We start from the raw sequence: 27,353 nt of genomic DNA, 5'->3' as shown, positions 1-27,353 counted from the left end.
GTGCCTGTACTAATTGCTTTTGTTGAGGGCTCTAACAGTTCAAATCCCATTGTAAACAAGGTCTTAGATTAGAAGACAGACGCTTATTCAAGAATTTAATATTCTCCTAATTCATGCTCCAGTTTGTGCTGTGGAAGGCAATTCCACATTCATCTCACGGAAATCGTTGACATTTCTTCATTCATGTAAAATAACCTTTGCTTGGAAAAGTTTATGGTTTAAGTAGATAACACCTCAGTGGCTTACAGCTGGAAAACTAGTAAAACAGCTAGCCAGATTATCAGCAGCAGCCCAGCCGCTGTAACCCCGGCTTAAAGCACAGTAAATCACCCCACGTGCAGCTCTATGCGACAGCAGAGGCACAGCTTTGCTGGAGGAGCCTGTTCTGCTGGGCAGCCCCGAGCGTGGTACAGGGACAAAGGCCTGTGTGGTGCTCAGAGCCCGCCACCACCCGGCTTCCCTCGCGGAAGTGCTCTTCCAGCTTCTGTAGTTTAAAAATCAGGCCTGTTTAAATAGCCAAACCCTCAGATATGTGCTTGTTTGTGCGCCGTGGTGCGGCGGCGGTCGCCTCACGCCCCTGCCGCCATGAAGGAGCCGCCATCCTCCCGCCATGGCCCCGCCACCGCCTCAGCGAGGGGCGGGCCGGGCCGGGCGGCCGGGGGCGGGCCGGGGCGGAGGGAAGCGGGGGCCGGGCGGGCTGAGGGGAGCCGAGGGGCCGGTTAAAGCGGCCGCCTGCAGCCGCCGCTCGCCCGCTCGGCTCCCGCGCCTCGCCGACGGACGGCGCCGCGGCGGCTCGCACGCCAATGAGGGCCCGGACTCCGGCCCTCGCCGCCTCAGGAGCCGCCCGAAGCCTCCCGTCCCGACCCCCCGCTTGCCGCCGCCTGGCCGGGGCGGGCGGCCAGGATCCATGCGGCGGCTCCAGGAGAGGTTTAGGAGGTGAGGGACCCCCCCCCTCCCCGGGCCGGGACCCCCGGCTGCCCCCGCGGTCAGGCTGCCCGGCTGGGGGCAGTCACCGGAGCGTTTCTCGGTATCGCCGGGGCTGAGGGCCGGGGCATCGCTGGCTGTAGCGGGCAAGCACACGCCGCGAGCAGCGCCTCTCCAGCGGGGCGGGAGGGGAACCCGTGTGTCTGTTTTCATTATTTATTTTTTTTCCCCTCTTTAACTGGGTGAAGGGTCGCGCATCCGGCCCTGTGTCACAGACCCGGCTGCCGACCCGGGACGCTCGGGTTCTCTGTGGGGTCGGGGCGGCTGTGGGATGCTGCCCGCCTTCCCCTTCACGGGGGGGCCCTCAAGGGAACGCGGGTACCCGGGGGGTTTGGGTACCCGAAGCCCAGGAGCAGGGCTGGTAACTTCTAGGAGGCAGGCTGCCGCCAGGTGAGGCCAGGCTCTTGTAGGGCTGCTCTTCTTCCACCGCCTCGCTCAAGAAACCAAAGCTTGGGGCTTAAAAGCAAAATAAAACTGAAAGGGAAGTGAGGAAGGGGGAAATACTAGTGCGATCAGACCTCGTTTCTGTAGCCACCCGCACCTAGGGTGATGTGCTAGCCTGTCCCTGCGCCCAGATGTGCTGCACCCGGTGTGACTTCTGCCCGCGCTTCAGTTGAGTTTTTGCCTTTTGTACTTGCCAGGAGGTTAAGGAATCCTTTGGGCAGTCAGTGGGGTGCACAGATATTTTTTTTTTCCAGGACCTGATGCGTGTAGGGTACCACAATTGTTAATGGATTCCTGGATTATAGCTGATTTCATGTAGTCTTTAGTGTCATGCAGTAACATGAATCTTTACATATGTAATTTCACGGATATTTCTAAACAAGTGGTCTGCTTCTGTTGATCAAAATTATTTCTGTGACTCAGTTGTTCAGCAGTAGTAAAGATAAATTATCTGGATAGTTGCAAACCACGACTAGATACCTTCTAATCCAGGAAGGAAGGTACTAAGTCCAGAGGAATATGCCTCTGTTTTGAACCAAATGGACTGAATTCATAAAGAGGCCATATCTACTGATTTGGTCAGAAAGAATCAAGCTGCTTATAAACCTGCTTATTTCTCTTCAAAACCTTACCTACGCGGTTATAAATGAGAATGCAATGCTGATCAATTTTGACCTGCTTGTGGTTTTTGCTTTTCCTCTCAAAAGCAAAGAGCTTAGACAACGTAACAAATTGTTTTGGTATCTAAATATACAGCCCAGCTTAATGTATGCTACTGCTGTTTTTGTGGAGTTGTCCCCATCTTGTTGCAATTTCTGGAGATACGCTGTTATTTGTGGCTTATGGGGTCTCACTGGTCTCTCCTGCTGCTGGAAAGCACAAGGCAAAAAAAAAAATATAAAAAGAGACAATGAGCTTTTTAGGCTGCTAAAAAGGAAGTATGAGGCCTTTTGACTTGAATAAAGGAAATATGCTTCCTGAAAAGAAACCCCCACACCCCCAGAAATCTAGATCTTTGAGACCATTATTGATGTTTGCTGTTTTTACTGATGTTTTGCTTCATGCTTCAAAGAACAATTCATACAGCAGATGGGAATCAAGAACAAAGCAAGATCTGAAAGGTGTTTTCTCTTCTGCAGTTTTGGGTACAAACTGCAGCGATACCAGAGAACATATGCCACACAAGTATGTGCGATAGATTTAGGATTCTTTTTTTTTTTTATTATTTTTTAAGTTGGGTTTGCAAGCTAAGACAAAGCATTAAGGACCCTCCGATTTTCCTCCTCCTTTCTCTCCCAAATGCAGTGATTTCAGAATTAAGAGACACAGTGAGTCATACAGCATCTGTCCCCTTGGAAATTAACAGGAACTTGAGATCAGTGGTCTCTGGGAAGAAAAACAGATTAGTCTATATATTTTAAATGCTAATTATTTGAAGTATTTCAAGATCAAAGTTCAGGTTATGTAAAGGGAACAAGGGTATGAGTTTCTTCTCCCTTGTTTTAAATGAAGTCGCATGTCTTTCTCACTGTCTTTTCCAATTCTATTGGGAATGTACTTGTTAGTGAATGTTGTTTATATGATGCAAAATTATAAAGCTGGAACATTCTTAAAGCTCAAGATCTATTTGACGCCAAGCATGGCTACTTTAAACTTTTTTGCTACTTAAACTTATAACGGAGTTGAATGCAAAAGCATTATGATCTCATGGCTGGTCCCAAGTAGTTATTAGTCTTAGATTCAGAAATTTCAAGTTCTAGTACAGAAAGTCAGAATATATCATGTTTATCTAAAGTAAATCAGGAAACTTTGGAGATGCTTATATTCTTCATGGCTGTCTGTAAGGAACTGAACATAGTACCAAGAGATTATGTAGAATTTGGAGCAGCTGTGTCTGAGCAGTCAGTGGTACTGTCCTGGCTCAATGTGTTTGTCCTCGGGCAGCGAAGCCTGCTGAGCTGAGTTAAGCTGAAAATGCTGCATCCTGATGCTCAAACTAATTTTTCAGACTCTGTAGTTATATCCGTATTGTCTTCTGATGTTGAAGGAGTTAGTATTTTATGCTGAAGACTTTAGGTTGTCACTATATTAAATGGAGACATATATGTCCTTTCTTGTGAGATACTTTGGTATATCTCCTGATGAATGACTGCAATTTCACTAGGGCTGCTGTTAAAGAATATGATTGTTTGAGAATCAAAAGCATTCACTTAGAGATGTTTCCTATAAATTGGAGTGCAGTTTCTCAGACTGTCCTGCGTTTGGTAATAACCTTACTCGCTGTGTTATGGAGAGCCTTTGTTTAGGAGTAAATAGCACTTGAGTGCTGTCGTTCAAACTTCCTCTGTTAGGAAGGTGTGTATTCCTCACAACTGTCCTTTTTTCAGAAGAGGCAAACTTGACGCGTAAATAGTGGGCAAAACAATCTCCTTGTATTGCACTATTCACATTGCAGAAAACAAAAGCAGCTGTTGCCCGTGGTGTGGTTTGTTTTCTTCATTTGCCTTGAAGAAGGAACGGAGCAGTTTTTGCCTCCACACTGTGAATAAGTCTACAACCAAATTCTTCTGCCTTTGTGTTGCAATGCCCTATGTGTACCTAACTAGAGGAGTAAATGACTGACTTCTTAAACTGAATGTGTCAAAATGATTTGTCCTGCTTTTTATGAGCTCTTCAACGTACTAATAGAAAGGAGCTATCTTCAAATGTCAGGTCTGTTTCTCAAAGCATTGAACATGAACAGTCAATTGGAAATGAAGCAAACTCAAGGGTGGCACTGGCTGCATTTGATTATTCCCCTGTTCGACCACTTTTTGGATGATCTTCCCTCAGAAGTTGTAACATTTATAAATAGTCTTATAAAAAGGCACAGGGAGATAACTGAAGTTTTGCTTTACTGAAAATGCTGTCCATGAGCAGTGACCTGACCGAATATGCCACAGCACTTGCTGTCTGGGTCTTGCAGTCTATGGCAGTTGACACGTTTCAGAAAGAAGTGCAAGTATGTCAAATGTAAAGCAGTTAGGTGCTGGGCTGTTTGGAGAGCCTGTTTGTTAAAGTACAGGTAAAGTCTAACTCTTGGCACCTGTCAAAACATGCTGGTGTTGGTGGTGGTATAAACATGTAAGTGAAGAGATGGATTAAGTATTCTTAATGGTATTACTCTGCCAGGACTCTGGAAGAAAAGCAAGTTGTTTTAAATTAAATGAATAGAAATGAAATATTTTTTTAATGTAAAAAGGATGTTTGAAATGTTTTGAAAGTAAAGGTGCATGTGTGAAATTTGCCTGGAAAAGCAGGCAAGCATCAGATTTCAGACAAAGTTACCATGTAGATAAATGAATATTTGCATCATTCTTGTGTTGGCACCAAGAGTGGGAAAACGCCCTTTGTGTAGATAATAGAGAAAGGATAGCTTTGTTAATATCTTTGTGTTCTAATCCTCTAATGGGTAATGGAAGATCCCATTAGCAGGCTACCTTCAATTATTTATAGCTTATTAGATGATAATATACAGAAGTTTTGAACAATAGAAATTGTGACGCTGAGGATAAGCTTATTCCTTTGTGTTCTTCAGGTTTTTGTAGCCTCTCTCTTCTTGTAAGACCTCTAAGGTACCACCATGGCCTCTGGAGAAACTTAGTAATATTCTAGACATAATCAGTGGAAGGCTTTCTGTGACTTTGAGTCTATGGAGTTGAGCAAGGGCAGTCTAATCCTGGTCACTCAACTGAGCCAACAGATGCTTTTATTTTTAAATGTTTTCCAAACTTGGAAGCAGAACTGAGTGAACTGAATGTTCCGTCTTTAGATGATGTTGAGATGGTCTTCAGCAGCTGTTGAAGATCTGTATGCACAGGGCAACAATATTGTTTTCCAAATGTTCCACAAGCCTGTGCATATGACTACAATTGCATTATCCTCTTAGAGAAGAGTGTTATTTTTCACTGGCAAAAAAATTGCCATTTCTATACATTAACTTCCTTGGAACTATTCATTTGTAACAACATTTTATACTCAGCTTCTGTGACTAAAATACACATTTTTTAATCCTTTACATTCATAACATTTGAAACATTTTTTTTTGAAATTGCCATAATTTGGACATGATGATACTGTGTTACTTTATCAAGGCTGTTTAAGTCTTAGCAAATTTTCATATATCAGTTTAGAAGAAAAAAGGTTTTATTGAATGATTTGTAAACCAAGTATCTTATCCCAGAAATCAGGAACTGCTTGCTCATACGACAAGATTCTGGCTGAGTGGGGCTTTTTTGGTATGTGGTTTTTTTTCTTTCCCCCTTTTTTCTCACTGTTTTGAAATTAGTCAATATTTTATAGATGTCCCAAAAATAGAATTGTTTCTCACTTAAACCAGGAGGGACGTGAGGCAGGACCAAAGTTTTTCTAACAAGCCCTGTATATAAATCCTGCTAATAAAACTGTTCTCAGTTCTGAACATAGACATGTTCTGTATTTGTTGTGAAGCTGTTCCCTGCCTTGTTGGATACCTGACTAATTGCCAATGCCTAGTTTTATAATAGTCTGCCATAACCTGGAACTTACAAAGACAATTTATTAGTGAAAGCAGTTCTTTTGTATGATAGTAGGCTGTGCTGGGCTAACACACATGGTACTGTTGTTGCGGTAGCTTCTAACTTTGATCTTTGACTGGTTGCATATGGATGCGTGCTGGTTTTCCAAGGTTTTTATACACACGCTTTATTTTTGTAGTTTCACAGAAACAACTCAAATGTTGGGCTCCTTGGAATAGTTAAACGCAACATTTGTTTTGGCTAGCTCTTCCACAACTTTCTCAAGTTTCATCATACTTGGTTTGACTTGCATAGGCTTTGTTTGGTGAGATTGATTGTTTGTTAGGTAATGTTTGAAAATTCTTAGAGAAAAAGATGGAATGTCATGGAAATGCTCTTGAAATGATTCCTCTTCTGAGTTAACCATTAGCATATCCTTTCTTCTCTGTGTGACTTCTTTTAGTTACAGACAGAAGATAGCACTAGCCGCAAAGAAAAAACTGAGCCATCTGACACTCCAACAGCAAATGTTGCTTGCTATGGGAGTAGAAAAGACAAAGTTCAAGTTGGCTTATTCTGAAGTGTTATAGAACTGGAATATTGCTGGAGTTTCAAGAATTTCTTTCAAGAAGAGTAACCCTTGGCAGCTATCATGAGGGCCATAATTCAAGAAAATTTTGAGTATTATGTATTTAAAACAGGAGACAATTCTTTATTTGACCAAGCAAGTGGAAAAGGGGAGGGGTATGACTTCTGTATGCAACTTCTGTTAAATGAGAAAAGCCTTGGTTAAAGATAAAAACATTTCTGTGACTGTCTGTGTACTGAATGGTCAACTGATCTTTCTGGTAAGAGAACATATTTGAGAAAAATTTGAATTTTGTAACAGTTACCTTAAACGTGTCTGTACACGTATTTTTAATGTTACTGGGTTGGAGGTATTCCTTCATGATGCTCCAAGGAGATGGTTTATTAACTTTCCTAACAACACTCCTTAATTATTCAACAGGTTCATGAACCACCCAGCTCCAGCGAACAGCCGCTACAAACCCACTTGCTATGAACATGCTGCTAACTGTTACACACATGCAGTAAGTACTTTTTTTTTTGAACTGTGTTTCAGTAATTTTTTTTACATGGCTAAATACTTAGCTTTGCCCAAGCATATATTTATAACTATTCTGCTTTTTTTTGTGTAAGCTTCAGCTGTAACAGCCCATTAAATGTAACACTAACTAGATGGCTGGTAATCACTAGTCCTTGTTCTGAATCTCCAGAAGTTCCAAATGCTTTTCAAGATTCCCTTTTACCAAAGTTAATTTCATGTTTTTATGTGGTTTTACCTTGTGCCAGTGAAAGGATGACTGCAAATAAGCAAATAAATAAATATACTAGTAAATCTTGCAACTCAGATTTCCTGGTGCTGTGCTCATGTAGTAATATGGGAATTCTATATTGGAAGTATCAGAGATTTATTCAGGTTAGAATGCAAAAGATTCATTTAAAAAAAACAACACATAATAATGTGGATAATAATAGCTAGAAGAGCTAAAATGGCTTAGTTCTGATACTTAATATCTGTAAACTGATTCTTTGATTCTCTTCAATTCCCTGTTTTGAAAGGGACAATAACAATGCTGATCATAAACGCTAGACAGCCCTCTTAAAAATCCTAGTCTGTCCTTATTTTTGTCATGTAAAGACCCATACTAGATTTGAATATGTGATATGTATACAAAATAATGAAAGCAGTCCCACTTTTTTTTGTAGTTGGAAAGGAGTCTTAAACTTTTTTTTTAAACTTAGCATTTGCCCTTTTATAAAGGCAGCCAGTGCTTGTCATTGATCTCGTGTTTTACTCCAAACATTTGAAGTAGGTTTGACTTTGGCTACATTCTTTTACCTCCAATGTGTCTGAGTGAGCCACAGATACAAATGCTCATGGTGTGGTGCATGGGACTCTTCAGTCCTTTAAGAACAGAGCTCTTCCTAGATCCTTCATGTGTATTTTATAAATAACAAACATGCAGCTCTGTGTTACTCGTAGAAATGGAATCTTCTTGGTTTACATATAGAAAAGCTGACTGAAGCTTGTGTGTGTTTAAGCCAAGGGTCTCTTGTACAACATTATGTAAATATGTGCTTATTTGTCTAGAGAAATGAAGCAACATTCTGTTAGTTTGCACAAGTGTGTAGTTTATCTTCTAATCCTTGTACAAATCCTGGCCAAAAAGTTGGCTGTCAAGATATCTGGCAGAAGTTGCTGTACTCCTTAGCAGTTCTAAGCTTCATCCAGTTGAACAACAGGCATGTCATATTCCTGCCTGTTACCTTGGCTGTAACCTGCTGCTGTTATATCAGTGTTTTGTGGTATAATGCTGTTTATGGTGAATTTGTCTAATCCTAATTCTGAACAGTCAAGCCACATGCTAAAATCTACCGTGATCTGCTCACAACTTGGGCATATGTTAACATACGCTTTGGAAGAAAATATAGTATAAAGTATAGTACAATAGAGGGATTACTCCTTAAATAAAATTGTATGCAATAAATATCTTTTAATCAAAATCTAAAGCCTTGAGATAGAAATCTCTTCTGGGAAAACACAATGAATTATACGGAAAAAGCTGGGGAGATGCTTTTTTTCCTCTTCCATGTTACAGCCTGTTTTACTAAATGTTAGAAGATCAAGTAGTTGAGTAGTAGTTGCTAGATAAGTTTTCAATTAGGGCAGTGACATAATATATACAAAATAGCTTATGGTTAATAGCAATGATTCTCCATTTTCCTCCTATTTCTTTTTACTTGCAATTCAGAAAATAGTCAACTTGTATTTTATGAGCATAACTGTAGTCCTCAGGTAGGTATCTCTTCTGGTTTTGGTTTAAAAATATATGGTGGTCAGTTTAAGCACCTGCTTCAAAAATGTCAATTAATAAATGGGGATACAGAATCCCATATATTGCTTTTTGATTCAAAATTTAAAAGATAACTTTGTAGCATAGTAAGGTGGCTTCAAATTTCTAACTAGAAAGGCTGTTTAAAATGTCTTTAACCTTAAAGGAAGCACTGACTTGTCTTTAGTCACTAGGAGACAGGAAGGGCAGCTAAGCAGTTGAATGTAGAGACAGAAAAACTGCTCTCTGTTTAGAAGAACAGGAAGGAAACTGTTTGAGAAGCAGGAGTAATAAGCATTTGAATTGTTAGGTAAGCTAAATCAAAGCGTTGGGCAAGTTGCTATTTCATCTTGAAACTTTTTAGTGCTTGTAAGGTTTATCAGACAAAAGACATGTTCTGATGTATAAAAACTTCAGAATTTAGCCGCAGTTTGTGTTATACTGCTCTAAAAGCTGCTTCCAACTGCCTTGAAAGGAGGAACTATTCTTAAAATAAGTTCTAGTTTTGGTTTGTGAAGTGCATGGAAAAAGAGTAAATATTTCAAAAATGAGGCTTGGAGCATTTTCCAGGCCATTGGAGCATGGAAAGAGGAATCATCAAAATTTCAGAAGTGCTCTTATGATGAAAATGTCTCAGTTCTACCTGACTGATAGTAGCAGTTTCTCTGTCCTCTGTATAGTGCAAAACCCAAGTCACCAGTAGACTTCTCATTCCATGACACCTGTCTCATTATTCGTGAAGAGAAAATTCATGAGTAAAGAGAGACTATATGGCTTCAGGGCTGCGATTGTGGAGCAGGAAGCTTGAGATGGGCAGTCTTTCATGGTTCTGTCTAAGTGTCACGTGGCTTTTTTGGCTGCTTTGTCGGTCTTTGTCTTCCTTTTCAAAGAGGAACTGTAGGGGCTATCTTTATGCTATAAGCACTTCCCTCTCAATAAAGGGCACGTGAGAGCCATGTATATGCTCTTCCATGGTAATACATGCTTTGCCACAGTGGCTTGTGCATCAAAGTTTGTGTTGTTGACTATATGAGCTGCATAGCCTCATGTCCAAATTTAAGTTGGCATGAATGTTCCAGACAAAAGCAATTTTTAACATTTTTTTTTAAACCTCTCTGTGGGAGAGATTGCCTACAGAAATATGAAAGAAATACAGATAAAATACTGACCAAAGTACCAGTTTTCTCAGCAACCCCAAAAAGATGGGAGATACCTATAAACTGATACCTAGAGAGTGTAATTTCACTGAAGTATGACTGCTCAGGTCTACAGCTTACTGTTTCTGGATCTTTCTTTGTGCCTTAGTTTTTTACAGTGGCTGTTATTTGTGACAGCAGTGGTTGTGGTAGTCAGTTTCTGCAAAACATATCATGGGGGGATTGCACCTAAGCTGCCTCTTAAAGATTCCATCCTGTAGCTGTAAATAAATACATTTTAATCCTTTGTCATCTTTTTGTATTGTTGTTGTAACTTCAGGCTCATTTTGTTCTGGCATTTCTCTAGAAAACTTAGTGAAACTGTTGCCTTTCTCTCATTCTGTAAATCCTTCTGCCAGTCCCATTTCTGCCTTAGCAAGTATTAGTGAAGGCAATGGAGTCAGTAAATCGGAGCATTATCGGTCTTGTTTTGTTCACAGTACATTAAGTTGGTGGGTGACGGTTTTCATTTGGAAGAATTGTACTTCATGATGAAATAAGCAAAATTTCTTGAACTTCTGGCTAATTTTATTATTAGGAATGTTGGCAACTTAGATATGCTATGTCATTCCTGTAAAGTGACACAGCACAGTCACATTCATTCTATCAATTCTGGTTATTTGACTAAGTTTCTGGTAAATACCACTCCTTTTAAAGGACTGATTGCTTCTCTATTCTGAAGAATACTGTTTTTGTGCTAGCAACTTTTTGAAATGAAGATGTCTTGTTTAGCTGACTAGTGTTTGTTTTTGTGAGACATAAATTAGGTTTAATAAAGTCCATTGTATCACGTTATGTGGTATGGTGTTAGAACCTAAAGAACTTCTATCCAGTTGTCTCAAACAGCAGAGTATCATTTCTGGATTTTGTTTTTAATCTAGCTATTTTTGGTCAGAAAAAAAGCAATAGAACATCTCTTGTTTAGTCTAACTGTTCCCATGATGCATATTGGGCACAGAGGCAAAGTGTTTCCAAATAGAATACTTAGGGAGAAAAATAAAACACAATAAATCCTTCTCATGTTAGTATGGTATTGTTCCCTGTGAGAAATAGAATCATTCGTTAGAGACCGACAAAGCAGAAAAGAGATGAATTCAGCCCTTCAACCACATACTCATTTCTGGCTGTATTCTTTTCTCTGAAGGTGCAAAGAGAGAGGAACAGAAAATTGCTTGTTTTTATCCTGAAACTTTATATACAAGAGTTTTTTGGAAAAAGCGATTGGCAGCAAACTATGTGTTGGTCCATTTGAGCATTATGCATTATAGCTTATCTTGTGAAACATTTATTTTAGTAGACTGGTAAGAAGCTGGGATACCTCCATAAGAAAGGCAAGATGTTCTGTAATATCTAAATCTAGTTTCCTCGGAGGCCTTCTTTCCTATGAGAAGGTCTCAATTGGAGCTCCAGGTGGAATCTCTGAGCAGCTCATGCCTAGGCCTGTAACAGAGATTTAGTAGGGATTTGTCATGCTCGTGACACTTGTGGATACAGAATATCTCTGAAACTTTTCGGTTCTCTGTCAAGTTTAGTCAAATTGAAATTTGTATCAGAAATTGGGAAGCAAGCTGACAAATGTGGATGCAGCATGATCCTGCAGCTTAAAGAAGCCCAGCTAAAAAAAAAAACAAAAACTTCTGGAGCTTAGCATTTTCCTGTCTCCTGCAAATATGAAATGAAACAACTGTCACATCTAATCAGTTCCCTGCTGTCTCAAGGGCTTTAGCCACACTTTAAACTGTATGCCATATGTGGAAATCAGGAGTGACTAATCTCCAGAGGAGTGAAACACTTTTTAACCTTACTTGAATTTGAGGGCTCTCCAGGATACGTACATGGAAATCTGTGGTTTGTGATAAACGAGAAGCCAGACTGGAAGACTATTTTTGGCCTTAAAGTGCATGAAGTCAACTTCCATAGTCTCATTGCAAGACTCAGAAAGTATTTTCACCTCTGGTCCAAATGCTGTATACACAAGAATGCCATACTTCTCATTTGTATGGCTCTACAGCTTTTGGTTTGAATGTACCAAGCTTTGCAGAAAGGAAGAAGCTATAATAGTAATGAAGTGACAGGTGAGGTACTTCAAAATCCAGAAGTAAAAGAATTTTGTCTTTTTTTAACCCTTTCTCTGGATTAACCAGCTGCTTTACAGATTCATTCAGTATGCTGTGCATCTTTTGAACCATAGCTGTGATGAGAGCCTCAGTTTCTTGTCTGTATGTAGACACAGGACAAAGATAGTTCTGGTCTAGCCTGCACTTTGTGTTCTAAGCTATCAAACCTGTAGTGCAGAGCAGAATTGCCAGATTTGTTTAAACATTAGTGGTTCCTAGCTTTGTTTAGTATGTGAGACTTAGGTTAACCTATGAAGTATTTAATCTATGAAGTTATTCCAATTCCAGTGACTTAATTCATGTTTAAGATATACAGTAGGGTCTGAAAAGGAACTTCTACAGAGTTTTTAACTTAAAGGCTGACAAAGATACTCTTTCATAGTAGAAGGAGACAGGTAGAAATGTCTGAGACAGCAGGTTCTTTTCTCTAAATACTTAATTTGACATGTTCTTTTTTTTTTTTTTCCCCCTGAATGAGACAAAGATAGATAAGGTAATTTATCCTGGAGAGGAAAGTGATTCTATGAAACCTGCAGCCCACCTCTTAGATACTTTATGTGAGCATGCTAATTCCATCATGATGTTATAGCAGTGGTCACTTTGGAAAATCTGTATTAAAGCTGCTTGAGAGGGAGATGGAAAGGAAAACAGTCAGGGATACGCTGCAGTATAAGAACTTCATATTTGTGCATTAAGAATCTTCATAAGTCTGCAGGTAACTTATATCTAAAACCCAAGCTCTGCAAAGCCTTTGATTAATTCTGTTACCTTCTATTTAACTGCACACTTTGAAATACTTTATTTTTTCATTTGAGATTTAAGTTTCTTTTGGTCTGTCCTGTGCTTAGCCTCTGTGCACAAGTGGTGGTTTAGATCTGAGCCTAGAGTTAGATGAAAACCTTTATAGAAATACAAAGCAGAATGAGGAGGAAAAAAAACCACCACTAGTCGGACTTTGTAAATCCTTTTGTCTGATTTTGTATCATGGCTAGAGGAGCTAGTAGCTTATCCTAGTTCCATGTGAGGAGAAACTTATCACAGGCAGGTATAACCTAGCTGTCTGAGACACTGCCGAAGTCTAGACCCTTGTGTGTCAACTTGCAACTAAATGAAAAGTTTCTGCCAGTTGGGAGGCTGCCATCAAATGTCATACATGTAATACTGCAGCATGCCATAAAACCATCCACCTTGCTGTTACAGTACTGTGGGTAGTAGCTATGTTGGTAGCAAGTACAGTATTAACATTTGTTTGTATTTTGTTTTGGTTTTTAGTTCCTTATTGTTCCTGCAATTGTGGGTAGTGCCCTTCTCCACCGGCTTTCTGATGATCGATGGGAAAAGATAACAGCATGGATGTATGGCATGGGGCTCTGTGCGCTCTTCATTGTCTCCACGGTATTTCATATAGTTTCTTGGAAAAAGAGTCACTTAAGGTATCATTATAGCTCTTGTATGCGATGTTTTATTTATTTTCATGTTCTGTGATGTTTTAACACTGTATTTCTAAAGTAGTCAAAAAGTAATGATTTTACAGAAGGTTGGGGTAGTGCCTTGTACTGAATCACTTCAAAACAAACAAACAAAATAAAACAGCAAAACAAAATGAACTAAACCCTTGATTCTGTTGGAAGAAATAATGAGCCAAGTTCATGTGCAAACAAACTTGCAATGTTTGGTGCCTTTTGGGAAGGGTTTTTTTGTTCTTCCAACGCAACTGATAACCTAACGTGTCTTAATCTAGCAATTGCATTGGAAGAACATAATACAAGTGCATGGTGGATATAAGCCCATTTTAGAAATGAGGACAGCTTGGGACTATGGCATGCTCAAATACTTTAACACAGAATTTGCCAAGAGAAATGAAATGCGATACACGGCTAACAGCCTTGGGAGCAAGGGTGCAACAGGAAAACTAAGGTGTGATTTTCTTTGTATTTTTTGTTATCCCTATATAATTCTGGGCCATAAATAGCATTTAACTAGTAGTAACAGGATAAGTTTCTGGATTAGAGAGGGTTGATGTGACAGCATTCTGCCTCCTTGACAGTGAGCAGAATGTACGATGAGAGGGATGGAAGAGCGCTCATCTCCTACGTGTCTTGCTTATGACATTGTGAAGTAGAATAAAGGTCGACAGTCCTCCAAATGGTTTTAAGAGGTTAAGGAGATAATGGCATTTCCCCTAAAGTAATTCCAAAATGTGTCAGGAAAATGTGGTGATACAAAAATCTTTCCAGTATCTTACTTGATGAACTTGTTCTTTCTCCTACTAGGACAATGGAGCATTGCTTTCACATGTGTGACAGAATGATGATCTACGTCTTCATTGCAGCATCATATGCACCATGGTAAGAAGTCTGAAGCACAGCTTCAGAATTAAAGCTTTTTCCAATGTAAACAGGCTATCATTGTGACATTTCACATTCTATAGGTGTCTTCATATAAGCAACTGACTACATTCTGCATTGTGCAATGGAACGTAATAATCCCCTGGGATTTGCAAAACAGGAAGTAGTATTTGAAAGCACTAGAAAGCTGTTTGTTTATGTGTATTCCACATTGTGCTGTTGTTACATCAATATAAGCAAACCTTCTACCTCTGTATGTCCAAATATTTTCTCCCTCATTGTGCCTACGTTATAGCTCTGAATATTTATTTTTACCAAGCCTCCTACTCTTGTGTCAATATGCTTCATTCATTCATTAATTTTGTCTGTTGAAATCTCTGTACTTCCAGGCTAAATCTACGTGAGCTTGGACCTCTAGCATCTCACATGCGTTGGTTTATCTGGCTGATGGCTGCTGGAGGAACCATTTATGTATTTCTCTACCATGAAAAGTAAGAATTATTATTTGCATTCAACTTTTAAGCTTTGTGGTTTTCTTGCTTTCTGAACGTTCCTTAAAGTACCTGGCCTTTCATAGATGGAAATAAGACCTTTGAGATGGTGGAAATAAGTGATGAGTGATGCAAAATTCTATCTTGTCAAATGATAAGTGTATTCACTCTGTCATAACCTGCCTTTAGGGTATATTGCTGTCTCCTCTTAAAGTGGTGGGAGGGAAGTATCCAATTTTAAAACTTCTTAACTTTACTACAAGAAAACAGGAATGAGTGGGTAATGTAAAAAAAAAAGTGAACTTTTTTATGCCACTAATTTATGTAGTAATATGTATAGATTATACTGCATATATATTGAGATCTACTAACTCCTGCTACCTTCTAATAGTAGTACTAGTGTTTCTAATTTGAAATATGCGTCCTTGAGTTCGGCAAGTTCTAGAGCCTGCTCTTATGTACTTTCAGTGGGCAAGACAGACTGTTCTTTGTTTTGGCAATGAGCTGTTGAGCTTCTCAAATAAGAGAATATAAGTTGTCTGAATATTTTATTCTCATTAGTATTTAATGCAAATGAATGCATCTAGGCAGTATTCAGTGAAGAAGGTATTGTCTGCAACTGTAGCATGCACAGAGATAAATAACAGCTTTGTTGTAATAAAACATATCTGTGTGAAAAGCTTTTTGAGAAGTTGAATGGACTCATGCTAACATAAAATCTTAGATATATCTTCTTTACTGTTGAAGGAGATGTTTGTATTTTATGTACTCCACCTTAAATGGTTCATTTTGCTCTGTTTTAGGTATAAGATCGTTGAACTCTTTTTCTACTTAGCGATGGGATTTTCTCCTGCTCTGGTAGTGACCTCCATGGTAAGGAATGTGATTGTTGACATTACAAATATACAAACTTTCCTTTTATAACTGATTTAAGTACTGGTGTAGCTCTGTTTCTTCTGAAAAGATCTTAATTTTAGTCCACCATAATTATAAACTTCCCTGCAGAAGAACCAAATATAGTCAAGTATATTTTTGGATTTATAGCTTGCATTCAGTGAAATGTTACCTTCTTTTGTTGAACCTGGGCCACGGAGTCTAGATAAAAAGAGCTTGGGTTCCAAACTTCATGAAGATCCCTACCTCTGAAAGGATATTGAATGTAATATGTAATTTACCTTGATTTTAGTAAAAATGATGAAGATACAAAATACATTAACCTGTCATGGAATGCTTCTAGATTTTACTGTTCATGAATGTATCTGATGCCTGCTCAAGACTTAGAAGTTGGGAGAGAAGCTTTCTTTAGGACAGTAGAATGAAATTCTGATAACAAATTGTCCCTTTTTCTTGGTATGTTGAAGAGCTTTAGGTAAAATCTAATTAATTGATTCTGCAGTCTGGGTCAAGATGGGGGAAGTAAATTGACTCTTGCCCCTTTAAAAATAACTTATGTGGAACAAAGCTAGCTTTTTGTCTCTTACTAGAGGCTTTTCGTTTCAGTGAAGCAGGGCAAAATTGAGTGGATGAGAAGTAGCTGAACTCTATCAGACTAATGCATTGTATTTGAGAAACATGATTTCTCAGCAATTGGCTTTTTCATGCTTGTCTGCTCTGCTAACAAAACAAGCCTGAAGCAAAATATCAGACTTGTCTTAACTTTTGATTTATCCCACTACTAGTTCTATTGTGCTATCGAAACATATTGTATAAAGTATTTCACAAGTGTAATTAAATGTTAGTATACTGGTTTTCTAATTTGTCTGTCTGTCTGTTAATTGTTAATTGTCAGAGCAACACCGATGGACTTCAGGAGGTTGCCTGGGGAGGCTTGATATATTGTCTTGGTGTGGTGTTCTTCAAGAGCGATGGAGTCATTCCTTTTGCCCATGCCATCTGGCACGTATTTGTGGCCACAGCAGCTGCTGTTCATTACTATGCCATTTGGAAGTACCTTTACAGAAGTCCTGCAGACATCATTCGTCACTTATGATATATACATATATATCAGAGTGGGGGGAGTAATCTGCACTTGGCCTCTGTAACAGTATTATTTGACTTAAGGAATTTGGGGAAATCGGAAAATTGCACAGAAAAACTGCACTGACATTGGTAGTTCTCTGAACACAATTACTGTGAACTGATGTTGTGTGTGTCCTGGAATTGTCCTTCGTATGGCAAGTGCTGTAAATAACTAAGATACTGTACTGCAGTACTAAGAGTCCATTCCATGTTAGTAGAACTGGCTACCTGATGTTTACAAATAAATTTTGTATTCTAGTTTAACTTTACAATTTTTAACTACATGAATTTTTCTAAATTAGTGATTCAAGTGAAGTCAGTGCAATAGCAAAAATGTAACTTCTGATTTGAACTTGGTTTCTGTCACCTTTCCACTAGTCATTTATTAAACATGAATCACAGATGAATGATCTTTTACCACCCATTATCTTGATATAATGTGACTTTTATAGAAACTTTTTGTGTTTTTTGTAAACTTTAAAAGTACATTTACTGAACTGAAAACACACAACTGTCATCTATGCAGTTATTCATGTTGCAAAATCTCTTGCAAGAAATGGTTACATTCCACATACTGTACTGACAAGCAAATGTACCTCTTCCAAGGGTTGTATTATAGGTGTAATTATAGTAACCACTTTTACAAACTGAAATATAAATGCTCATCTGCTGAGTTTGAATGTGGTAATATTCTGCTCATCTATAGTACCACTTAAATAGCACCTTAATTTGGCTCTACCTGTGATGGAAATGAAGTGCTTTAAAGAAATAATTAACACAAGTTTCTTCTCAAGATTCCAAGTTCAACTCTGTGCTGCCCAGTAAAGCAGCAGTTTGGATGAAAGCTGACATCAGACCTTGGCAGTATTAAGGAAGGTGCCCAGCTAATATCGCTCTATCCAAAACGGTTAGTAACTTTTCCAAAATATGTATACGTATATTGGTGCTGTAATATTAAGGCTTGGATTTTTCAAGGGGATTTAAATTGGCCAGCAGAACCACTTCCCACCAACATTGATTGGGGTGATTGATTGACATTCTGTTGGGAAATCTTCATCAGAACAGCAGGTAGAGAGCAACTGCTGACCACTTTGAATTCATGGCTATTGGTTCTTCACAAGCACAGCCTTTTAGGGAGGAAAGAGTGAAGAACTTGATTCAGTGGCACTTGTCATTCTAGGACTTAACACAGAGTAAAACTGGTCTTCAATTGTGTTGCTGTCTTTCCATAGAGGAAAACAAAATGTGGTAGTAAGTCACGATTGTAGATGTGCATTAAATGACCAGTTGTAGAAGAGTCATTGTAATACTGTTTATCCAATAATTGTAATCTGTCCCACTATATAATGAATGTCTTATATTAAGATTGACTTTATCCTTTTTCTAATTTCCTGTTTTTCATGTCAGTATTCAAAAACAAGCAAAACTTGTTGCCTTTTTCAGATTTTGTTCTGAATATTGCCTATCTTCAAATGATAAGTAGCAAGATAGGGATGTTTTTCAAGGTACCGTTTAATATTGCACCTAGATTTGTCAGTGGGTTGCATATTTTAGATTATATACATTTGTAAACGGAACTTAACAAGAGGGACAAACTTTAGATTTAAGGCATTGAAGAAGAGTTGCTGCACAGTGTTAGCAGATGATTGGAGAAACAGCACCACTACAGCAGAGTAATTAACTGCCCCAAAAGAGTACAAACGGGACAACTGGGCAGGTAATTCCAAGTACAAGTCTCACACATCTGGATGCCTCAGTTTTTTAACATTGTGTATTTTAGTATTTTCCACTTTTTGTGATTTCATATATTTTGTTTAAATGCAGTACTGTTAAAACCACTAAAACACATGTAGAGGTTTTCTGTAGTCAAAAGTGAAACTGTTGCTTGAATATGTTTGTTTTAATTTTAAGTTAATTTTTCATGGCATTGCTTTTTGGAGTGTTTGAAATGGTTTTTAAAAAATTTCAATTCGCCAAAAATATTTTGAATTACTGTATTCTAGTCAATATGATATTGAATGTACTAGACTAACAATAAACATTTTGTGCAATTTGGAAACCCTTGTATTCCTGTATTAATATATCTTCCCTCTCCAATACTTAGGCAGGGAAGTAGGGGACTAACACTGCTGTTCCTGATGCAGGAGGTATGAACATAACAACCATCGTGTTTGCACGGTTAACTCTATAAAAATGTAGGAAGGATTACAATTCAAATGATTCCATTTGTGCTGTGGGTGTAGGAGAAGACTTTGTGTAAATTTTGGTCAATGTTGGGACCTTGCTACGTTTGCCATTTTAGTTCAGCTTTCTCATTTGTACTGGTTTTGTTCAAATATACAACACTAGAATACATAATTTTCCTCTTATCCTTGTAGGTATATTATTGCATAAATTATAGACAAGCTGAAAGAAAAATGCATTTCTGTCCGCAAAACAAATATTATGTCAATTAGCCTTTTGTGTTCCACTCCCCACCCCCCTCTGCCAGCTAATTGAGCTCTCCAGGCTGATTCGTCCCAGGAGTAACAATAGTGCTTTTTCTGGTAATGCTTTCTGCAGTAACAGAGATGTGATTTCTTTATCTTCTGGAAGCAAACTTTTTAAAAGCATTTGCTCCTCTAGTTTCTATGTCTCTAGGTTTTAGAATTGCAACAAGTACACTGGGTCTAAATGAAGCAGCGATAACGAGCTTTTTAGTTTTGCAAATGGATCTTTCCAGAGATACCCAGGATGCAACAGGTACTTTGGGTACTAGGGAGCTCTGCACCTTCATGGTAAAATGTCTGCTGATGAATGGCACCCTCAGTCTTGATTGTGGACAGGAAAAATAATCCAGCACGCTGTCATGAGAAGCTGCTGACCTCTTTCAACTATTGCTATTTGATATGCTTGCAATAGCTGTCCCTCCCTCCTGAGTCTTCGTTAAGCCAAAAGCTTTACACTCTGGAAATGCAGTCTGCTGCTGTTATTTTCCTATGATCTCTGAAAGTGAATTAATCGTGAGTTACCTGAAGGGTTTCACTGAAGAACTTATGCTAGAGTATGCGGTTTGTTTGTTTTTTGTATTTCAATGATTTTTTTCAAGTATTTTTTTCTCTATTAACAAAAGCAGTCATAAAAGAGACTTCTTTTTCAGTTCTGTCTTCCCCACATCCCTCTTAATTATTTTTGATTATCATAAGAAATTGTATTACTGTCTCCGAGTTCTAGGAAAGTAGCAAAGTCTGTTCAAAGGAGTCTCGAGTGTCTAAAAATGGCTTTTGCAGCCTCTGCTGTATCTATTGGACTGAAAGCTTTTTTATCAGTTTCCCCAAATTTTTAAAGATACCTAAATTCTAGATATTCAGAATGGCCCAACATTAGCAGATACAAGATGGTTATATTTAATGTTTTTTACAAGTTTTTTTCTATTTCTTTAAATCTTTTTCTAGTTTGAAATGCCAAGCCTGTGTCTCTTAGGCAGCACTCTTGTTACATATCCCAGCATTGCCACAGTATCAGTAGTACACTGAATGGAATAACACACTTATAGGGCTCAGGGCTGTCACTGTGGTAGACATGCATAGTTTACTGCATGATTTTCAGAGCTCGTATCTGAGCTCTTACATGCTGATCTTGGAACTGGTAAGTCACACGGGTGTAATAGCACTTTTAGTGTTGCTTCTTATTGAAACGTGTGTGCGGAATGAGCCATTTAAACAGAAGATACTAAGCTTTTCATAAACGTTTTTCTCTTAATCCTTTTGTTTAACTTCCTCACAGTCAGGACCCTGCCCCATGTTTGGAAAACTGAGTCACCTACACAATTCTTTATTTAGTTCTGGTGTATTTAGCTACATGATTTCTCTGGAGGCTAAGTCTGTCATGTTCACATCATGTGCTTGACTAAATCTTTTCTCCATGCTTTGCTATTTTTAAAAGAATGCAGGATGTTAGTCTCTGCTCATTAATTGCTTTCACTGTCAATAGGTGTCAGAAGATTAAATCTAAAAATAGTTAACAAAAGAATGACCGGGAGGACAAGGCGGACGCTTGCCTGCTCCCTGCCTTTCCTGTGAAGTTAAGCAGGTTGATTAGCTTGTGGCATGGACAGTTGTTCTTCAACAGCTAGAGGCTGTTTGCTGTCATTCTTTTATTATTTTTGAAGTGTTTGCTTTCCATTTTCATCATTTGTCTGGCTAAATTCACGAAATGCTGTCATAGTCTTAAAAAGGAATGTACATAAGGTGCCTGAATGTTCACTGGTGGCTATTTGGAAACATTTGAATGCTTTTAATTTGGTATTACAGCTGTGCTGGCCCAACTGTGGCACGAGCAGTGGTGTAGCAGCAGTGCCATGCCTGGAGCTAAATGTCCCCAGGCTGCCCCATGTTGGGTGTTGGATGTGCTCTACAGCCTACATTGAAAATTCAATGCAAAGATATTCAAGTTGAAGACCCTTAGAATGTCCATACAATATACAGTCTGAAATAATGCAGTATATAATTTTTATAGGGTCTACTTCTAGGGAAAAGCAGGGGGTTCTTTGAAAGAAGTTTTCCAAATTCCTGATGGGGTAGTATGTTGCAACAGGCTGACGTTTTGTTACTGAACTGGGTGTCGGATGGCTTGTGTCACACCAGGTATCTCCGTCCTGTATGTGGTGAGTCTGACTGCATGCAGTAAGGGTGGCAATGTTATTCCCTTTGTACGACCAGGGCTCTTGTTACTAAGGATAAGCGAGGGAACCAAAATCCTCTTGCAAAAGGCTAGCAGTTAAGTCAACACCAGTTTTATAACAGAAGTTACATCATTGACTCTAATGAGGCTCGGGTGCTCTCAGAAGGATATACTCATGTCTTTGTTGCTTAGCAGCATGAGCCATGCTGGCTGTGGATTTGTGCTCCCAAATCCTTTAGGTGCCTTTGAAAATCTCCCTTAAATTTTCATGTAGGTGAAAAGCCATTAGTAGGGACCTACCGAATTAGTGGCTTTAGCTGCAGCAGAGCTCTTCTTGCTTTCTGGTGTGTTGTGTTTGGTTCCAGGAGCGACGCAGAGGTCTGGGGAGCAGGCAGTGACCGGTGACAGTATGAAGCTTCCTCGACATGGTCAGCAGGGGACCGAACCTCACCTGGACATTCAGATCAGACCACAGGCTTGTTTGGATAGAGAGCACTAGTTACTGAATATGCTGAAACACCCAAACCCAACCCACAACACCCAGTGAACTTAGGGAATCCATGGTACATTTGGCTTCAATGAGCAACAATTTAGTGATGCACACTAAAGGATTGAGTGTCATTGCTCTGGGAGTTCAACCATCTTCTCTAGTTAAAAACCATACATTTGGGAAGCTAAGGATGAGTTTAGGAAGGGAATGCAGATTTTAAAAAGAAATAAATAAGCCTTCATCTATGAATGTATTTGACTGAATGAAAGCAGCCTTTGTCTTGAAGCTGATGGTGGTGCTGAGCAGCTTAATCAGCCTTCTGCTAAATCACTGAAAATAAAGCTTGAAGGGACTCAGGTATTTTTAGCCCATCCTCTGCCTGCAGGCAGGACGAACTCTGCTTGTCATTCCTGATGGGCTTGTCCAACCTGCTCTAAAAAGCCTCAAACAATGGGGATTTCACAATCCTCCCAGGCAGTTTATTTCAGTTTCACCCTCTGCCCTCTTATACTTTTTTTCTGCTATCTAAACTGTATTTTCTTTGCTATAGCTTAGTCCATTACTCCTAGTCCTCTATGCGGTGTGCTCAGAGAAGAGCCCTTACAGTGAGGTTTTCTGTGTCTGCAGGCAGCTGCTTCTTCCCTTCCTTTATTCTCCCCTAGACTCACACAAACACACTTCCTTCACTCTTTTTTCACAGGCTATATTTTCTATACCTTGTATCAGGTCTCCAGCAGTCCTTGTCCTTCTTCTGCTCTTCATAAGGCGACCCCCAGCTGTAGGGTGCAAGGGCAGGAGGGCGTGGTGCTTTTGGTGCTTTGCCCCCTTCTTACAGCCATGCTTCCCTGCCCCTGGGGCATTCCTGCCACCAGCAGAAGGGCAGCACTGGCCAAGCGCAACCAGTGCAGCCACCCTCCAGTAACGCTGCAATTTGCAGGGGATTGTGCACCTTTTGTGTTTCATGAGAAGAAAGCCTATGTGGATCCAGGTGTCCCCTAAGCAATGAATGAATCCCAAGAGGTCCACAGAGACCCCAAGATTTTGTCTTCATAGCACCAAAGGGCTGCAGTGGGAGATGTGTTCCTACGTAGCTGGTGGTGATGCTGTTTTGGATCCCATCTGTGCCGGCTGCAGCACAGTGTGAGAGGCTGCCATCCACTGTGGGGGCCTGAGGGAGAAAGGCTTGGAAACCCTGGTCAACGGGTAAAAAGGAAAAAAAGTACTAGACACCCACACAGTTGGTGGGCTGAAGCTCTGGGAGGCCCAGATTTTTTCTAAAGGGCCTGGTTTTCCCTCTTAGGCACAGCTGCTGGGGACATCCCTGCTGTTTGTGCCTGCACAGAGCAGCAGGATTGCATTCATTAGCACTGGGGCTCTGTGCTTATCTCATCTAGTATGTGTGTAGTTTGGAAGCAGTTCAGATAAACTATCTGATATAGTTGTTTGTTTGTTTTAAATTATGCTGGTTTTCCTTTGGCCTCGGGCCCTGGAGTTCATGTCCCAGGCTGTGCTGAAGCATCAGTGCTTGAAGTTTGACCCACCTCTCAATGGGAAGGTCCCTTTCCAAGGAGCATCCCTATGCCCCACCTTATCTAATCAGGCAACACAGATCATTGCGTTATGACACTTAAATGCACGTATAACCTGAACTGAACCTTACACAGAGTCCTTGCATATGCATGTGTATATAAATGCTTACACAAGTTCAAATGTGTACATACGAGTATATGTACGTATATATATGCTTAATGTAGGTGTGCTACAAGAACCTAGATAGAAATCAAGTGAGCAAAACCAGCATCTACCAGCCCAGGAAGGCAAGCCACATTACCAGGCCTGCCCTGGGGTGCATGCAGGGGGCTGTCGCGTGCCAGCTGGTGCTGTAGACCTGACCTCAGGACCCATCTGTGCCAGGAGCGGGCAGTGGCCGTCCCACCCGTGGCCATCTCCTGCTAAATGCCCCTTTGTCTCCGTGCATTGCTGAAGCCTGGGCTTCCTGGTTCAGACGAAGGCAGGGAGCACTGTGCCTGTGCTTCAGGAGAGTCCCAGTGCCATCAGGCTGAGTACAGAACAAAGTTGTAGTGTTGATGTGGTGATAAATCCTAGTCCCCTGGCCCTGGTGACTTTTTGGCCTTTGGCCCTGCAGCCCCTCGCTACCAGGACTGGTGAGGCCCTGGCCCCACATTTTCACAGGGTCCCTTGTCCTGCTGCAGCATCGCAGAGAGAGAAATATATTAGGGAGATGATAGCCATAAAGAGAAGAAAAAAATTAAAAAAAAGGCGGTTTGGAGCTGAGCCCGGCTCTCAGGAGCTGAGCACAGCTCGTGCGTGACCCCTTGTGTTGGAGCTGGCAGGGTCCAGTGCTGCAGGATGGGGCCTGGCATCCCCAGCCAGGCACACGGCGCTGGAGCTGTGAGTCCCCCCTGCAGCGGTGACTGAGGGTTTGTGCCAGTGCAGCTGCAGTTGTTCAAGAGGCTTCTCTGTAGTTGGCAATGACATGCAGCTCTGTATTCACACCCACGGTATCTCCCATTTCTCCCATGCACACTCACCTTTGCGGTATGATTATATGTAGAAATGAAAAGCAAATATGCAGCAGAAACTGAGAGGTCATATTCAGTCATGATGGTGAGTCCTACTTGTTTCTTTAAAGTGCCACTTTAAGGCTCTGTTATCTCTTTCTCTTTCTCTTTCTCTTTCTCTTTCTCTTTCTCTTTCTCTTTCTCTCTTTCTTCTTTCCAGGCCTGTCTTACTGTGGAAAACACAGCTGCCAGGCATGCACCTACTTGTTTATTTCCCTCCAAAGTAATGTTTTTTTAAGCAGCTGAACAAGTTTAATAGAGGGTTAAAAAACTCTTAAAGCTTTTAAATTCCTACAGGTTTCATGAAAAGTAGGGCTTGAGTTAAAAAAAAAAAAAGACGGGATACCCCAGTGATGGCAGGGCTGCAAGGAGTGCTCGAACACTGAGCAGGGCACCAAAATGGCTGCTAAGCCCTGTCAGCATTAGACCCCCAGGTCTCCAAAGCCATCATTGCCTCCTTGCCAGCAAGCAGAGCTTAAAACACTGTAAATAAGTGACACCCTTGTGTTAATAGGATCGTGGAAGCACAGAACATCCTGAGTTGGAAGGGACCCACAAGGATCATCGACTCCAACTCCTGTTGATGCTGCTGATCCAGGACGTGTTCTTTGTGCCTGGTAAAGTCGTATTTATTTTATATCTTATGTGCTTTGGGGAAGAGGATGAGCAGGAAGATCTCACCCAGGTCGCTGAGCCCTGCTAATGGTGGCTGGAGCAACGCAAACCCCAGCCCAGCCTTGTCATGTACCACTTCGAGCCCTGACCTGTGTGTCCAGAGGCAAAGGGAAGCCGTCTGACTCCAGCAACTCAGCTAGGCCTGAACTGGAGCTAACGCTGTGTGTGACAGAGCCAGGAGCGTGACTCTTTTCATAAGGCAGTGCAGGACCCAGTGCTCAGTGCTGAGGTTACAGTGCCGTAGTTTCTTGCCCGTGGGCTCTTTCTGGAGGCAGTTTTTATAAATACGTTGTATTTCGTGTCTTCGTGGGGCTTTTCTGTCCCTGAAACGGGGACGGCTGCGGCTGGCCATGGCCGTGGTGAGGTCTCCGGTGTCCTCCAGAGGGCACCAGGCACCGGCAGATGGAAACTGCGAGGCTGCTGGGGTGGAGGTGCCGGCGGGTTTAGCCGAGCGGGGGGCGCACAGCGGCCGCGTCCAGCTCAGCCCTGGGGGCTCAGCTGCCCACCCCCCGACTCGCTGCATTCAGCAACAGCCATTAATTAGTTCGCGGCGCTGCTTTTAGATGCCCTCTTTCCCAGAGAGGAGGGGGCTGTCAAGTGCCGTGCGTGCCGCTGGGCAAGGAGGAGGCGGTAAGGGCAGCTTTAGCTGAAGTGGGACCTCGGTGGCACCCTGAGGCAGCAGGTGCTCCTCAGAGAAAGGCCGAAATCCCCTAAAAATAGCGAACAAAGCTGTAGTTCAGTGGGGAGCCAGGCTGCCAGGAGCCGGGCATTGCTCACGCAGGTCGGAGATGCGGCCTCTGCGCCAGCCTGGGTGCGGGTTCTGTTGGCTGGCCGAAGGCCACACGCTGAGCACAGCCCCCGTTTTTTGCTTAAAAACCTGAAGCAGCCCATCGACACAAGCTGCCAGAGGTGCTTTTGGGGGCGCTACAGCTGGCAGAGACAGCACAGGGTGTGATGTTAAAGGCGACCAGGACACAGGCCGCAGAACACGGCCATAGGGACGGGCAGGCCCAGGCCTCATGGCACCAGGGACATGGCGGGGTCAGGGATGCTCTCTGTATAAATGTGTCTGTACACATCTTGCAGTGTGTTCACACAATATAGAATATACACATATGTATGCATATTAAAAATGTGAATACATACAACTTATCAGTAAGTTTTATCGCGCACTACAATCTGTATTATGTATCTATAACACACAATGTTTCCTTCCAGAATTTAAAGGGGGCCTATAGGAAAGATGGGAGAGACTCTTTGTCAGGGTGTGCAGTGACAGGACAAGGGTTAACGGCTTTAAACTAAAAAGGGTCGGTTTAGATGAGATAAAAAGAAGAAATATTTTCACTCAGGGGGCGATGAGGCCGTGGCACAGGCTGCCCAGAGGAGTTGCGGATGTTCCCTTCCCTGGAAGTGCTCAAGGCCAGGTAGGATGGGGCTTTGGCCAGCACGTACACTATTTTGTGCATAATATGTAACATAAAAGGAAAATCAATCTTTATAGTAATGAAATCTATTAATGTATATTATATATAATATATATAATATTTACAATTAAGTAAATTCTGTTAAACACACAATATGAAAAATTAAATTTATATCTGTATGTAGATACACAGACATGTATATGGGATGGCGCATGTGAATGCACACAGAGTGGGAGGTGGAGGTTAGCATGTAAGTGCGTGTGTGTATTTAGTATAGCAAGCACATACTGTCCATAACCTATAACATTCGTAGTAAAAGCAAGCCTTTATATCAGTAAAACAAAAAAAATCTCTTTGTAAACGTGTATGTATATATAAATCTGTATTAATCAAGTAAATTCTACTAAATATGCTACATGAAAATATAATCATGGAATCTGTATGTTTAGTTATATGGATATATAGGTATGTTAGCGTTCATGAAAA

General features: G+C 40.8%; 1 protein-coding gene and 1 long non-coding RNA gene across 2 annotated transcripts; one reads left to right on the top strand and one right to left on the bottom strand.

The window, feature by feature from the left end:
- The first annotated feature begins 688 nt into the window (after positions 1–688).
- On the top strand, positions 689–19,090 carry MMD (monocyte to macrophage differentiation associated). Its single transcript, XM_083805260.1, has 7 exons — positions 689–936; positions 6,973–7,054; positions 13,446–13,606; positions 14,447–14,521; positions 14,911–15,012; positions 15,816–15,885; positions 16,802–19,090. Exons 1-7 carry the CDS (start codon positions 908–910, stop codon positions 17,000–17,002), a joined length of 720 nt encoding a protein of 239 aa, XP_083661386.1. The 5' UTR covers positions 689–907; the 3' UTR covers positions 17,003–19,090.
- LOC310884068 lies at positions 18,541–27,330 on the bottom strand. The gene is made up of 2 exons (XR_014574014.1): positions 22,900–27,330; positions 18,541–22,144 (listed from the first exon to the last, which is right to left on the bottom strand). It is a non-coding gene; the product is annotated as an uncharacterized lncRNA (long non-coding RNA).
- Positions 27,331–27,353: the final 23 nt, after the last annotated feature.

This window comes from Anser anser (assembly GCF_964211835.1).
Source record: "Anser anser genome assembly, chromosome: 19".
Classification (NCBI taxonomy): domain Eukaryota; kingdom Metazoa; phylum Chordata; class Aves; order Anseriformes; family Anatidae; genus Anser; species Anser anser.
The sequence above is the reverse complement of the archived record's forward strand: the minus strand, read 5'-3'. Positions and strand labels throughout refer to the sequence as shown.